Genomic DNA, 12,324 nt, shown 5'->3' with positions numbered 1-12,324 from the left:
ATAATGCAATATAGTACAAAATACATAGAACACTACAGCACAGAAAAAAGGCCATTCGGCTCATCTAGTCTGTGCCGACCATCACCTCCCTAGTACCACTGACCTGCTCCCATACCATAATCCTCCAGTCCTCTCACATCCATGTGCCTATCCAATTTACTCTCAGAACATTCACCACATCAGATGGTAGCTCATTCAATACTCCCACCACCGTCTGAGTGAAAAACTTCCTCCTATAATGTTCTCCTTAAACCTCACCCCCCCTTCAGCTTAAAACTATGACTCACGTATTTCCATCCCCAATCTCAGTGAAAAAAGATTATTCTCATCCACTCTGCTTATACCTTTTATGATCTTGTAAACTTGATCAAATCTCCTCTCATCTTTGCTCCAAGGAAAAACTCCAAACCTGTTTAATCTTTCCCTGTAGACCTGGCAACATCCTAGTAAATCTTCTCTATACTCTTTCAATCTTTTTGATATCCTTCCTGTAGTTAGGCACCTAGAACTGCACACAATATTCCAAATTTGGCCTCACCAATGTCTTAAACAATTTCAATACAACATCCCAACTCCTATGCTCAATAATTTAATTTATAAAGACTAAGATACCAAAAGCTTTCTTTACAACCCTGTACACATGTGAAGCCACCTTCAAGGAACATTGTATCTGCACTCCTAGATCCCTCTGCTCCTTTGAGCTTCTCAGTGCCTTATCATTTACTGTACATCTCCTACCTTGGTTTGCCCTTCCAAAATGCATCACCTCATACCTGTCTGCATTAAACTCCATCTGCCACTTTCTGGCCCATTTTCCTAGCGGATCCAGATCCCTCTGCAAGCTTTGATAATCCTCCTCTCTGTCCGCAACACCTCCCATCTTTGTTTCATCAGCAAACGCTGATCCAATTAGCAACATTATCATCCAGATCATTGACATATACAACAAACAACAATGATCCTAACACAGATCCCTGAGCCACACCACTGGTCACAAGCCTCCAAACTGAGAAGCAACCATCCAGTACCATCCTCTGCCTTCTCCTACACAGCTAATTTCAAATCCAGTTTACCACCTCTCCTTGAATAACTAGTGTCATAACCTTCTGAACTAACCTCCTGTGTGGGACCTTGTCAAAGGCTTTATTAAAGTCCATGTACACAACATCCACAGCTTTTCCTGGTAATCTCCTCAAAAAGCTCCACAAGATCTGTTGAACACGACCTACCATACACAAAGTCATGCAGACTTTCCTTAATCAGCCTAGGACTGTCCAAATACCAAATATATCCTGTCTCTTAGAACTTCTAATAATTTACCTACTACTTAAGTCGGGCTCACTGGCCTATTTTTGGAGCCTTTTTTAAACAATGAGACAACATGAGGTTCCTTCCAATCCTCTGAATACATCAGCCAGTGCCTCTGAAATTGCACACTAGTCTCCCTCAAGGTCCGAGGGAATATCATATCTGGCCCAGCTGATTTATCTACCTTTACTTGCTGTAAGGCAGCACACACCTCTTTCTCTTTAATCTCCATCTGTTCCATGACTCTTCCTTCCTTATCCACTATGCTATTTTCCTGAATAAATATTGGTTGTCCTTCAATTTGAAGAAGATGCATTGTTGTGCAGCTCATCTGTGGACATGAAGGTGACTTTGCAGTCCCAGTCTGGAAGCACAAAGTCTAGCACAATGGGGCCACTTGAAGACCATTTTTGTAATAACCATGGCTGCTGTTCTGTGATGCCGTTCACGGTTTTCCATCAGTTTTTGGCAATGTCTGCCTTCAAAATTGGTGCAGGCTTCATAGCACAGGCTCACCAACGGGATCTGTCAGCAGCTGTAGCCTCTAATTCTCTTGGCTGGATGTATAGAGTTTCCTTCACAGCATCTTTATAGTGCTTGCATGGACAACCTTGATGCCTCCTTCAGTTCACTATAGAGCAGCTAGTGAGACATACGGTGGTCGTCCATTTTGATGTGTCCCACCCACCAGATTTGGGCTCTGATGATCAGGGACTCAATGCTGGTGGGCTTCACGTGACCCAAGACCTCCAGGTTGGAGACATGGTCTTGCCAATGGATGTAAAAGATGGAACGGATGGCACGTATGTGGAATTTCTCCAGCTGTTTGATGTGACTTGGTACAGATCCAGGTCTCACAACCATATAGGAGAGAAGGGACAACCACAGCTCAGCCTCCCCAGAGCTTGGCTGGCCTTGCTGATCCTGGAATCAGCTTCTTTGTCCAAAGACCCACCACTTGAGATGATGCTCCCCAAGTATTTGAAACCATGAGCTATGTGTCATCAGCAGTGATTTTTGGTTCTAAGGTGTTGGTGTTTGGCACAGACTGATGGGGTATTTCACTCTTATTCAGGCTGATGGTCAGGCCAAAGAGTGTAGCAGCATTTGAAAATTTGTTCAGCATTAACTGTAGATCACTATCTGCAGAGGCTCTCTGGATCATCCTGAGATGATACGGATGCCCAAGGAAATTCGTAAAAATGATTCAGCTGCTTCGTGACGGAATGACTGGACAGGTCCTCTGCAGTGGTGATATATCAGCTGCATTTGCTATTTCTAATGGGGCAAAGCAGAGTTGAGTACTAGCCCCAGTCTTGTTCAATCTGTTCTTCACTTGCATGTTGTTACGAGCTGTCCAAGGTCTGGAGGAGGGAGTGTACATTGGGTACTGACTGGACAACTTTGCCGCTTGAACACATGGACAAACTGCCTCTACACAGTCACTCAAGAAGTGACTGTGTGCACTTGGCATACAAACATAGTGATCTACAGTTAATGCTGGACAAATTCCCTGAGTAAATACTGATGCAGTAAAAGAATTTAAGATCTCCCCCATTTCTTGAGGACCCATACATAGTTGGCCACTCTAGGGGACCAATTTTGTCCCTTTCTATCCTTTTACTTTTAATATACTTATAGAACCCCTTCAGGTTCACCTTTATATTATCTGCCAGAGCAACCTCATGTCTTTTTGCCTTCCTAATTTCTTTCTTGAGTATTTTCTTGAACTCTACAAGTGCGTCATAAGCTCCTTATTGCCTATACTTGTTATACATCTCCTTCTTGTTCTTAACCAGATCAGCAATATCCCTTGAAATCCAGGGTGCCCTATGCCTAATAACTTTGCCTTTAATTCTAACTGGAATATGCAAATTCTGCACTCTCAAAATTTTGCCCTTAAAGGCCACCCATTTTCCTCACACACCCTTGCCATAAAACAACATATTCCAATCCACTCCTCCTAAATCCTTTCTCATTTCCACAAAACTTGCCTTTCTCCAATTTAAAATCTCAACAAGAGGACCATACTTATTCTTTTTCATGAAAAAAACTTTAAGTTAATGACATTATGGTCACTGGACCCAAAATGTTCACTTACACATACATCGGTCACCTGACCTGCCTGATTGCCTAATAGGAGATCAAGTACTGCATCCTTTCTTGTTGGTACCTCTATGTATTGAACACATTCCACAAACTTCAAGCCATCCATCCGCTTTACAGTATGGGATTCCCATTCAATATTTGGGAAGTTAAAATAATGTTCTGCTTCCTACATCGATCTGTTATCTCTTTACAGATTTGCTCCACCAATTCACTCTGACTATTAGGCAGTCTATAAAACGACCCTGTCAACTCCACCCATATGACCTCTGTAGACAAGTTCTCATGGCTGTCTTGACTTTGCACAACTGAGATATTTACATTGACTAGCAACCCCACTCCTTCCCCCTCCATCATGTCTAAAGCAACAGAACCCTGGAATATTAAGATGCCAGCCTTATCCATCCTGCAACCAAGTCTCACTATTAGCAACAATATCATAATCCCACGTGTCAATCCATGCCCTAAATTTGTAAACCTTACTCCTTACAACTTACAAGAATACTCCTTGCATTAAAATAAACACATCTGAGAAAATTTCTATCACATACAAATGTTTGATTTCTGTCTATACATGCAGTCCTTGCATATCCTTTATCCTCCTCCTTCCCACTAAATGCTCTAACATCTGGCTCCCCTCCCCCTCCAAATCTAGTTTAAACTCATTAGAACAAGACTATAAACCTTCCCGCAAAGATATTAATCCTCTTCCAGTTTAGATGAAATTTGTCCTGTTGGTACAGATCCCACCTTCCCTGAAACACAGCGCAGTGACATAGAAACTTGAAGCCCTCCCTCCTACATCATGTCTCCATGCCTTATCCTCCTATTACTAATCTTTCCAGCACATGGCATGGGAAGCAATCCTGAGATCACTACCCTGGAGGTCCTCTTCTTCAGCCCAGCACCTAACTCCCTGAACTCTCTTTTCAGGACCTCCTCACCCTTTCTACCTATGTAATTGGACCACGACATCTGACTGAACACTCTCCCACCTAAGAATGTCGTGAACAATCTGAGATATCCTGCACCCTGGCACCAAGGAGACAACATACCATCCAGGATTCACAATCTCCTCCACATGTTCTTCAACTTTCAATGGATTTATTATTTTATCTCATTCCATAACTGGATGATTCCATAATTTGGAATGAACCAAATTATGAACCGCACTGATCCAAGTACCCTCCTCTAATCCCACTTACCAGCACTCTGCCCATATCCCTCCATCTCCCTCCCATCCATATACTTATCCAACTCTTCCTTAAATGACAAAATTGACCCTGCCTCCACCACATTTCCCGGAAGCCCATTCCACACAGAAACCACTCTCTGAGTAAAGAAGTTCCCCCTCATATAACCATATAACCATTTACGGAGCGGAAACAGGCCATGTTGGCCTTTCGAGTCCACACCGGTTCACTGATTTTGTGCGCCCTCTTCAGGCATTGGTCCCATTCAATAACGATGGGCGAAATCAATGCAGGTGGAATCTTATTGAAATTGAAAGCAAGATTGTTGTCCTGGCACCACACAACCAGATTCTTGATCTCCATCCTGCTTTCTGACTCATGGTCATTAACTTGGATCTCCGAAAATCTTATCGACTAAAACTTACCTTTATAGTGCATGTTACTCCTAAACCTTTGCCCGTCAACTCTCAACCCATGACCTCTTGTATCCATCTCTCAATAGGAAAAGCCTTTCCACATCAACTCTATCTATCCTCTCATTATCTTAAACACCTCTTCAATCTCCTCTCAGACAGGTACAAAATCAATCTGAGAATGACATGTTCAATCTTAGAAGCAAAATAGCCAGTTAAAATTAATTTAGTGCCCCTATTCTATTCTTGCATATAGGCTGAAAATATAGGAATTTTATTTTCTCTGATATTAACTTCCCATTAAAAATGTAAAATGCAATTGTCATTAAACAAACTGTGCAATTTTATTTGACAGTTTGATTTTTAAACAAAAATCATTTCAAGAAGGCTCATTGGTGAGGTTATTAAAGTTGCTGCATCACAGTGCCAGAGATCCTGACCTTCAATGCTGTCAGCGTGGAGTTTAGATGTTCTCCTTGTGATTGCCTGGATTTACCCCAAGTGCTCAGATCTCCTTCCACATTCTGAAAATGTGCAGGTTGGCAGGCTCATTGGCCACTGTCAATTGTTCAGTGTATACATAAGCAGTAAAATGTAGGATTTATGTCAATAGGTGGTTCAAGGTCAACACAGACTCATTGAGTTGCAGAGCTAATTTTGATCCTGTATTTCATTTGTGACTTTCTTTGATATTCATGTCTTACCTATTCCTTGAACTAAGTTTTGAAAAATTATTACTGAATTAAATGCCACAATTCTAAATACAACATTATTTTCTGCTTTGGCAAGATCTCTTTTTAAGGATACAAATCACTGACACATGGGAGGTAAGACAGAAAGATATGACTTAATCTATGGAGAAGTCTCATTATTAGTGAAAATATTTTGAGGGAAGTACCACCTATGAAAAATATTCAAATCTCTGAAAAAGGCTGTAGCTCTGCAAGGGACTGAAATATAAATATTGTGGCGGTACGCTATGCACACGGCGGGGCAGCCGGCCAAAATGGTGCCATTGGAGGTTTCCTCCTGACCTCGGCACCGGGCTCAGAAGCCCACGCTTGACGACCCATGTGACGCCCCGGTGACGTCGGGGCCCCCAGTGCGGTTCTCAGCCAGGCTGGGAGTATAAGACCAGTCAGGCAGCCTGCAAAAAATCAGTTTTGCTCACTGAACTCAGCCCGTCTGGTTGTGCGATCCTTCAGTTAGCAATATCTTAAAATGGCAAAATAATACACCTGATAACAGATCCATCAGGGCAAGTAATAAGCAAAGTTAGTACAACAAATTATAAAATGGATTGCATGAGTGGTGGAAACTGGCCTTACTTAAGAGATTTGAACATATTTCATATTTATCATATTTTTCCTTTCCAATTTTGCTGAGTCCCAGAATGAACCAGGCCCCATTCTTTTCAGACCTCACTAAGCATTACATATTATTTATGCTATTATTTAGGCAGATATGCTGAAAGTTCTTGGCAGAGTTTGAATAGCTGAAAGGGGAGGTTACCATTGATAATAGGCCAAAGAAGGGAACTCCTTTCTAACAAGCGGTCAGGAGCTTACTAAATTCACCTGTCTTTTTACATGAAAGGACAAAGAACAAACATCAATATTTCAGTTCTTCGGCCCAGTTCAATATTTACACTTCCTTCCTGTCTAGTATCTGAGATGTGGCTGATAACATTCAGATGACCAAAACTCCAGGCCTCACAATGACTACAACTCCTGCCACCTGGGTATTCCGGATATGCCAAATCCTGTAATCATTCAAAACATGCTGTTATGGAGTTATACAGCATGAAACTAGCTCTACAACTGACCATATCCATGGCTTCCACTATACCTAGCTAAACCAAATACATAAAAGTACTGGAGAAACTCAGCAGGTTCTGCAACATCCATACGAGACAAAGATAGAAAACCAACTTTTCAGGCCTGAGCCCTTTGCCAAAGTATGTGCAATGAGCAAAAAGCAGACAGGCACTTGAATAAAAAGGTGGAGGAAAGAAGGAAAAATGGGTTGCAGGTGACATGGAGGGCAGGAGTACAAATTTAAGAATTGATTGGGGGAAGGGGTAACTGTGCACGTAGAGCTGTAGGAAAGGAGATGGAGCGAGAGAGAGAAACGATGCAGAGCTGGAGGAAAGGAGACGTAGGGATCAAGAAAGAGACATGAAACTGGAGGTCGATGGAAGGTGCCCAGACAAAATATGAGATGTTGTTCCTCCAGTTTGCAGATCATCTCAGTTTGGCAGTGCACGAGACCATGTCAGCAGGGCAATTGTCCCCTTTTGCGAAGCACCCAGACCCACAACGTTGGTTATATATCTTTGACTCCCATGGACTCTGCGAGACCCACTGGGTTTCTCCAGCACTTTTGTGTATTTACTACAATCACAACGTCTGCAAACTTCCTAGCTATTCAGTACTAATCCTATGCACCCGCATTAGGTCCGTACCCTTAGTGATTCTGGTACTTATCTAGATGATTCCTCAAATGTCGTGAGAGTAAAATGACAATAAGACGACCGAAGAAGCAGCAGCTCTACTACAGTTCACTGGTCAGGTACTCATACCAGAACCCAGCTCCCTTCCAGTGGTCATCCGATGCGGTTTGATGACGTCCTCGCTGTCTCCCTCCCGATGACGGCACAGAATGGGCGGTGCCCGAATCCCAAGAATCACCGAGGAGGTTTCGAGCGGTCGAACAGAGTCATCCATTGAGGTGGCGGCTTGAGGAAGCGGTGGCAAAGCGGAGAGGCGAGGAGAGGAGAGGCGAGGCGAGACCTGGTCAGAGCCCCATGGCGTCAGCCGCAGTGGCGGCCCTGAGCGAGAACCCGGAGGCGCTTTTCCTCGATGCGTCTGAGTTATTGCTGCGATACGCCGACAACATCCTGCGGTGAGGCCTGGGACCGGGGTGGTTCACAGCCGCTGAGCCGAGCTGCAGCCAGTAAACTCTTGGGAATGCGAATAGGAAGATTACACCAATCTCCCCTCCCGAAGCCTCGAGTACTTTTTCTTCTCTTCCCAAACACACCCCTTCATTGTGTACGAACAGCAAATCGCAGGTTGTAACTCCCCAAAGGATTCCGGCCCCTCCAAAACCTGTGATATATAACCTCTAATTGAACTGCCTCGGATACCTAATACTTGCATTGTTTTGCATAACGTTACTTTTGTTATATGATAACTTGCTTGGTTCAGAGCGAACAGAGCAGTCGCAGGTTACACTTGTAGTATCTATCACTTCAACGTCTTGTTGAGAAGAAAGACTGCAAATCACAGCGGGATCATTGAACAATTGTAATAAGATAATGTAGTTTCAGCTGTTTGTTTTCTGATTTTGTGATGATATCAGAGTAAAGACAAATCGCTGCCAATTAAGGGAAAATCAACAACAACGATTATTCAGTCCCTACAGGAAGTTTTGTATATGAATCTTTGGCTTGGCTTCGCGGACGAAGATTTATGGAGGGGGTAAAAAGTCCACGTCAGCTGCAGGCTCGTTTGTGGCTGACAAGTCCGATGCGGGACAGGCAGACACGATTGCAGCGGTTGCAAGGGAAAATTGGTTGGTTGGGGTTGGGTGTTGGGTTTTTCCTCCTTTGCCTTTTGTCAGTGAGGTGGGCTCTGCGGTCTTCTTCAAAGGAGGCTGCTGCCCGCCAAACTGTGAGGCGCCAAGATGCACGGTTTGAGGCGTTATCAGCCCACTGGCGGTGGTCAATGTGGCAGGCACCAAGAGATTTCTTTAGGCAGTCCTTGTACCTTTTCTTTGGTGCACCTCTGTCACGGTGGCCAGTGGAGAGCTCGCCATATAATACGATCTTGGGAAGGCGATGGTCCTCCATTCTGGAGACGTGACCCATCCAGCGCAGCTGGATCTTCAGCAGCGTGGACTCGATGCTGTCGACCTCTGCCATCTCGAGTACCTCGACGTTAGGGGTGTGAGCGCTCCAATGGATGTTGAGGATGGAGCGGAGACAACGCTGGTGGAAGCGTTCTAGGAGCCGTAGGTGGTGCCGGTAGAGGACCCATGATTCGGAGCCGAACAGGAGTGTGGGTATGACAACGGCTCTGTATACGCTTATCTTTGTGAGGTTTTTCAGTTGGTTGTTTTTCCAGACTCTTTTGTGTAGTCTTCCAAAGGCGCTATTTGCCTTGGCGTGTCTGTTGTCTATCTCATTGTCGATCCTTGCATCTGATGAAATGGTGCAGCCGAGATAGGTAAACTGGTTGACCGTTTTGAGTTTTGTGTGCCCGATGGAGATGTGGGGGGGCTGGTAGTCATGGTGGGGAGCTGGCTGATGGAGGACCTCAGTTTTCTTCAGGCTGACTTCCAGGCCAAACATTTTGGCAGTTTCCGCAAAGCAGGACTTCAAGCGCTGAAGAGCTGGCTCTGAATGGGCAACTAAAGCGGCATCATCTGCAAAGAGTAGTTCACGGACAAGTTTCTCTTGTGTCTTGGTGTGAGCTTGCAGGCGCCTCAGATTGAAGAGACTGCCATCCGTGCGGTACCGGATGTAAACAGCGTCTTCATTGTTGGGGTCTTTCATGGCTTGGTTCAGCATCATGCTGAAGAAGATTGAAAAGAGGGTTGGTGCGAGAACACAGCCTTGCTTCACGCCATTGTTAATGGAGAAGAGTTCAGAGAGCTCATTGCTGTATCTGACCCGACCTTGTTGGTTTTCGTGCAGTTGGATAATCATGTTGAGGAACTTTGGGGGACATCCGATGCGCTCTAGTATTTGCCAAAGCCCTTTCCTGCTCACGGTGTCGAAGGCTTTGGTGAGGTCAACAAAGGTGATGTAGAGTCCTTTGTTTTGTTCTCTGCACTTTTCTTGGAGCTGTCTGAGGGCAAAGACCATGTCAGTGGTTCCTCTGTTTGCGCGAAAGCCGCACTGTGATTCTGGGAGAATATTCTCAGCGACACTAGGTATTATTCTATTTAGTAGAATCCTAGCGAAGGTGGTAGCTTAAATGTCAAGCCAATCAGCGGATCAGTCAGACTACAGATCCTTGGTAACCCAAATGTAATGATATGAAAGATGCCATTAAATGGTGCGTGATTTGCTTTTAAACATTTAATGAAATCAGGATTATATCTGTGTATAGTATTTATCAAATGATTTTCTTTAATAGGAACCCAAATGAAGACAAATACAAATCCATTAAGATTGGAAATCAAACCTTTTCAAACAGGTTGCTGCCAGTCAAGGGAGCTGTTGAGTGTCTCTTTGAAATGGGATTTCAAGAGGTATAGTAAAGCATGATAGTAAAAATTGTAGTTTTATCATAAAATACTGTTTAAAGTGCGATGGAATGATTTGGGGGTTAGCGTGCAGTGAGAAGGTTAAGAAGCTAAACTGAAGCACAGAAATTTTACCACAATTTGTTGTCAACACTGAACAACAGTATTCAAGTATCAGAGATGAACAGATTGTTCCTCGACAACCACACAATCTGTTCATCTCTGATACTTCAATATTGTTGTTCAGAGTTGATTACCTTCTCTTTGGTCATTCCTGCATATCCAATGGCATATGATGGAAGCTTGCTGGATCACTAAACTAATCGTGTTCTAAAAATGCTCTGTCATGGGTAATATGTCTAATGGAACCATTATAGTTTGGATGTCTTTATTAAACCACCAGTTTATTTTGGTTTGTGAAATTTAAATCTAAATCTTGCTCTCTTTTCCTATCCAGTAATGCTTGTTGACATCAAGACTGATTTGTACATTGTTAATTTTGCTGTGTTTTAGGCAGGCCTGAAGAACTGGGGTTTTCAGAAATCATTGAGGAATTTCTGATAGCTGTTTGTCCTTTTGCAAAACCAAATAAATTGCTGAATCTGTTTCAATGTAATCCATATATAGACTACCAATCTTTGTGACATATCAAACTAAATTAAAAAAAAATTAAATGACCATACAGGTCAATTTGGCCCACAAGTCTGTGCTGCCCAATCAACCTACAACCCTAGTATGTTTTGAATGATGGGAGGAAACTGAAGCCCCCGGGGAAAACCTATGCAGATACGGGGAGAACATACAAATTTCTTAGACAGCACAGGATTCGAATCCCGGTCCTAATCACTAGCATTGTAAGGGTGTTGCACTAACTTCTACGCCAACCGTGCATCAATTTGGAAGCAATTCTAGTCAAACAGGTTTAGTTGCTTTTCCTCGACAGCCAACATTAAAAAAAATGCTGTTAAAATTTGGTAATCGTATCTATTTGGTTTCAGTTCTATATTGCAAATGCTATTGAGAATGCTATTTTACTGTGACTGATAATTGAATGAATCTGATAAGAATAAGCATTATTTTAAAAAATGGCTAGTCTTTCAAAATCCATCAATAGTTTTACTATCAAAACTACTTTTTATTCATTACTGAAAATGTTTTTTTAAACATGCAATAACTTTCATGTATACCAGCTTTTTATAATGAAAGCTACAGTTAGAATTTTGCAGCACAGAAACAGGCCCTTTTCCCCAATTTTCCATGCTGACCAAGCAAATCCCACTTGCTTCATTCAGATCATGTCCCTCAACCTTTCCTATCCACATACCTGTCTAAATATCTTTTGAACGTTAACATTGTTCCAACTTCTATAATTTCCTTTGGCTCCTGGTTCCATGTACTTGCCAACCTCTGTGTGAAGAAGGTGCTCCCAAGGTTCCTTTTGAATCTTTCCTCTCTCACCTTAAAAATGTCTTCTATTTACAATCTCTACTCAAAGGTGGGGGGGGGGGGGGAGAGCTATGGCTGTTTATCTGTACCCTAATGATTTTGTAAGCCTCTGTAAGGTTCCCCTACCCTGCCACTTATCCTTTTGTGCTCCAGGGAGAAAGGGACCAGCCTATCCAGCCACACCTACCAGTACTCTGAACATCTCTGCACCCTTTCCTCCAGCTAGGTGACCAAAACTGCACAATAGCCAATATAATGATAGAGTAAGAGAGACTAGAGGGAACTGAAGGAAGGGGGATGGGGGTAAGTGAGACTCATCAAAGTCTTGTACAGTGGAAAGCTATATTTAATTTACAAGCAACCCTCCCCCAATGTATTATAATTAGAGTTATTGTAGAAATAATAGTTAATTATTTTTATATCTGCAGGAGGAAACACATCTTGTATTTCCTAAAAATGCTTCCATACAGAGGCTACAAAGTATTAGGGATCTTATTGCTGCTGAAAGGAGTCGGAGGATAGCTGTTAAAAATTCAGTCCCAATTTCAGCGCCACTTTCTGCTTCTGCCAGCGTCCAACCAGGTCAGCTTGAAAGCTCCTTCCGC

General features: G+C 43.1%; 1 protein-coding gene across 1 annotated transcript in view; it reads left to right on the top strand.

The window, feature by feature from the left end:
- Window positions 1–7,673: 7,673 nt before the first annotated feature.
- Window positions 7,674–12,324, top strand: part of ngly1 (N-glycanase 1) — a 58,517-nt gene continuing 53,866 nt past the window's right edge. The window contains exons 1-3 of the mRNA XM_069914006.1: window positions 7,674–7,924; window positions 10,165–10,279; window positions 12,148–12,324. The exon at window positions 12,148–12,324 is cut by the window's right edge and continues 66 nt beyond it. Of these exons, the coding sequence (XP_069770107.1) occupies window positions 7,827–7,924; window positions 10,165–10,279; window positions 12,148–12,324 (390 nt within the window). The 5' untranslated portion in view covers window positions 7,674–7,826. The remainder of the gene's footprint in view (window positions 7,925–10,164; window positions 10,280–12,147) is intronic.

The sequence above is a fragment of the Narcine bancroftii genome, chromosome 1 (genome assembly GCF_036971445.1).
Source record: "Narcine bancroftii isolate sNarBan1 chromosome 1, sNarBan1.hap1, whole genome shotgun sequence".
NCBI lineage: Eukaryota > Metazoa > Chordata > Chondrichthyes > Torpediniformes > Narcinidae > Narcine > Narcine bancroftii.
The sequence above is the reverse complement of the archived record's forward strand: the minus strand, read 5'-3'. Positions and strand labels throughout refer to the sequence as shown.